Genomic DNA, 3,628 nt, shown 5'->3' with positions numbered 1-3,628 from the left:
AAACATCTTATTATTCTAATTGACTGATTAAATGTAAGAATTTGACTCAAAAGATAATGGGCACTTTTAGAAAAAAAAAGGCTTTATAAAGGTAAAAATGCCCATAAAATGTAAAAATCAGTTTAAACTTTTTCGAAAATATTAATTTCTATCAGTGTGAACTGACCACCACACAGAATACGAAGAATATCAAAACCTTTAGGAGTCAGCTGTCCATGGCAGTCCTTAAGGTACAAGCACAATAACACACTCAGCAAATTAATGTCTAATTATCGTTATCGATAAAATCCCAGAAAATATCGAGATAGTATTTTTGTCAATATCGAACACCCCTAATACAGGTGCATCTCAATAAATTAGAATGTCGTGGAAAAGTAGTAAATGAACATACTTTCCAGAAGGCCAACAATTCACTAAAAATGTTTTTTTTATTGGTCTTATGAAATATTCTAATTTGTTGAGATAGTGAATTGGTGGGTTTTTGTTAAATGTGAGCCAAAATCATCACAATTAAAAGAACCAAAGACTTAAACTACTTCAGTCTGTGTGCATTGAATTTATTTAATACACGAGTTTCACAATTTGAGTTGAATTACTGAAATAAATGAACTTTTCCACGACATTCTAATTCATTGAGATGCACCTGTATATAATTCTTTTTTATATTTATATATACCGAATTTACATTTTTCTAAAAAATTTACTGGGAAGAAAATTGTGAGTATTTTTTAATTCTATCGTTAATCTGTATCCTGCAGTCATTCACAAACAACTGGAAACGTCATGGGGCCTTTGAATATTGTTGTGGACATTGGGGGCCTTGGAGTCAAAAAGGCTGAGAACCACTGAAAGCAATGACATATGTAGTAAAAAAAAAAAAAAAAATCACCAGTTTTGGTCTCCACTCTTCATGACAGAGGAGGCGAGGCACAGCTTTTCTCTAATTGACCATGGCTCTGTTGGGCCCAACAGCAACTTATGTTCTGTCCAAAGAATAAAAAGGCAGAATATAAAGAGAAGAATGCATTTCAAGTGTAAACGGCATTCAAGCACATCTGTATGTGTTGCGCTGCGGGACGCATTATACAAGAGTGGTTTTATACATTATACAAGAGTCAGTTTGACAACTAATAACGGGGCCATTTTTGACAGTCGACGCATCGGCATCTCACATTCCTCTAATAGATGGGAAATGTGATGCGCTCACGAAAGCTAGTCGTAAATGTGTCATGTTTGTATAGTGTCCAGCGATTCGGCCAATGAGCGTCATTGTAATCAATGACTTCTACGTGTCAAATCCCGTAACACCTATGCACTGCACGCGCTTGACATGCATCAATTATAATCTGCCCTCCGCCTCACGCAGGACATTCGCCGTACATGCATGCGTATGATGAAAATATAGAGAGCATACTCACTTCCAACCAGAGCATGTGAGCGAAGCGGAGCGGTGTGACGCTCCGCTACGTTTTCCGCTCTATGGACGTGCGCTCCACTCAGTCGCTCTAACCGCCCAAGCAAGCGCTCCGTTAATATTCCGCTCACGCTCACCGTAAACCAAGCTGCTCTATTAAGGAAATATTACCGCTCCGCTCCCCGCTCCGCTCACGCTCCGCTCCGCTCACATGCTCTGCTTCCAACTCCGCTCGCCATTTTGTCATGACTGGACTGTTTTCTATTGCTCTTCTGGCATGACAAGTGTCTGGCTATCAAATGTAAATGTGCATATCCGGTGTGAATTTTCCAACAATCATTTTGCTCTAAATGTCTGCATAACCCCAATGTAGTTATGTCACATGTTTGCTGCATTTATAAAAGTCTGTAATTTTGACCAACATTTTGCGCTGTCATGCACCTATATGAGGTAGGCTACATTTTCTTAATACTTCGGAACTAGAAGGTAGCCTATATAAATGTCATTGAATGACGTGCTGTTTGTAATTTAATACTAAATATATATAGGATGATATTATCAATAATAATATTCCGTATTGGTATATTATTTCTTCTGCTTACAAAATTCAGTTGTGAATGACAGTTTCTTCCTGGTGCGTATTTTAGTCCCATGTAAGGCAATTTTTGAAACGTAAAGAACAATCCATTATGCAGTTATATTTAGAAAATATCATGTACATAAAAACAAGTGGATACTTTCCAAAACAAAATTCTTTGAGAACCAACTAAAACCCCCAAAAAAGTGCGGAAACAAATAACATTAATTTCAGTGTTTTTAAAACATTACATTTGGCAGCTAGTGTTGTTAATAATGTGACTAGTAATACATCTTGTTCTTGTGGCATTGATTACAAAAATGTTCCATGTGCTGTGAATTAAAAAGAAAAGTAAAAAAGTAAAAAAGAAAATAATTATTTTGGAATCAACACCAGTGCAAGCAAATGTTTACTTTGGATAATTGTATTTCAATATGATATGCCGAGGTATTATAATGCTATGAAAAGCGATTTTACCGCAGCGAATGAACAAATTTGTCATAAAATAAAAATATTAATAAGAAGAAGTAATGAGTTGGTTCATAAACAAACATTTTATTCTAGCTTTTATTTTGACTGGCTGATCCTTACCGGAAGTGAAACGAATAAAATATATTTATTCGAGGCCCTGTCCCAAATGGAACACTTCAGCTGTGTCCCAAAGTTGAGTGTGCACACTTTGAAGACTAGGCCTCCGAAGTGCACGAAGGGCCCTCCGAAGTGCATGAAGGACGCTCCGCCTTCGCAGGATTTCCTAATTGCGACACCAGAGGTTACCGATTAGCGCTCTGTCGCATAGCAACGGTGCGAGAGGCGAGCTGACGAGAGGACAATCCTGCCAGGATAGGTGGAGCCAGAATTGCTCTTTTTTGTTTTTATGTTTTATGATAATGGAGGAGACGGTGATGTACCTCAGGCTTAGCCAAGACTGAGGCCAGGTAAATTACACTGGTTTGCTGCGTCCTTTGTCGGATTACAACTTTAAATGCAGGAATTGGCTTGGAGTTTACTTGAATAATGTAATGATACATATGAAAAACTACAAAATACACACACACACACACACACATACATAGCAGTTCAAATGCTGACTGATATCTTACAAAGGTCTGATTTTATATAGTTTATTGTCTTGACCATGGTGATCATATGTAGACAGGTTTGCAACCCGGATTTTTTAGGCAGTTAAGCATATAAATAAAACTGAATAAAAATTTAAAAAATAGAGCATTGTACAGCTCAATGTTCAGTGGCAGCTGTCACAGCTGAACAGTGCTCTGTTTGACCGGTCCGAGTCCTTCAGATGCAACCTTTGATATAGTTAGCAAAACAAATTTAAAATTCTGACAAAATGTTGATACTTTCATTTTCAAAATAATCAGAGGTGGGCTGTAAGGGAGTACATTCGTTAAGTATACTCTTACAAATATGAAGTACTAATTTTTATTTTTTTTCCCCTCACAGGACAGCAACACTACACAAATATGGTCTTTTACAACATGATGCATTGTTGTAGATTAAACTAGCCAACAGTATATTTAGTAGGCCACTTTAAATGTAATAACCTTGAACATATTCAGAAGTAATGCAACATACACAGTAGTGCAGCAGTAATATTAATGCAAAACCATCCTAAC

The 3,628-nt window shown here is 37.0% G+C and overlaps 1 protein-coding gene across 1 annotated transcript in view; it reads right to left on the bottom strand.

The window, feature by feature from the left end:
* LOC107693663 (bromodomain-containing protein 8-like) overlaps nt 1-1,795 on the bottom strand; it is a 17,009-nt gene extending 15,214 nt beyond the window's left edge. The window contains exons 1-2 of the mRNA XM_016493125.1: nt 1,635-1,795; nt 890-983 (exon numbers count right to left, since the gene is read on the bottom strand). Coding sequence (XP_016348611.1) covers nt 890-983; nt 1,635-1,653 — 113 coding nt within the window. The 5' untranslated portion in view covers nt 1,654-1,795. The remainder of the gene's footprint in view (nt 1-889; nt 984-1,634) is intronic.
* Nucleotides 1,796-3,628: the final 1,833 nt, after the last annotated feature.

Source organism: Sinocyclocheilus anshuiensis, unplaced genomic scaffold, assembly GCF_001515605.1.
Source record: "Sinocyclocheilus anshuiensis isolate Anshui unplaced genomic scaffold, SAMN03320099.WGS_v1.1 scaffold817, whole genome shotgun sequence".
NCBI classification, from domain to species: Eukaryota; Metazoa; Chordata; class Actinopteri; order Cypriniformes; family Cyprinidae; genus Sinocyclocheilus; species Sinocyclocheilus anshuiensis.
This window is presented reverse-complemented; position numbering and strand designations above follow the sequence as displayed.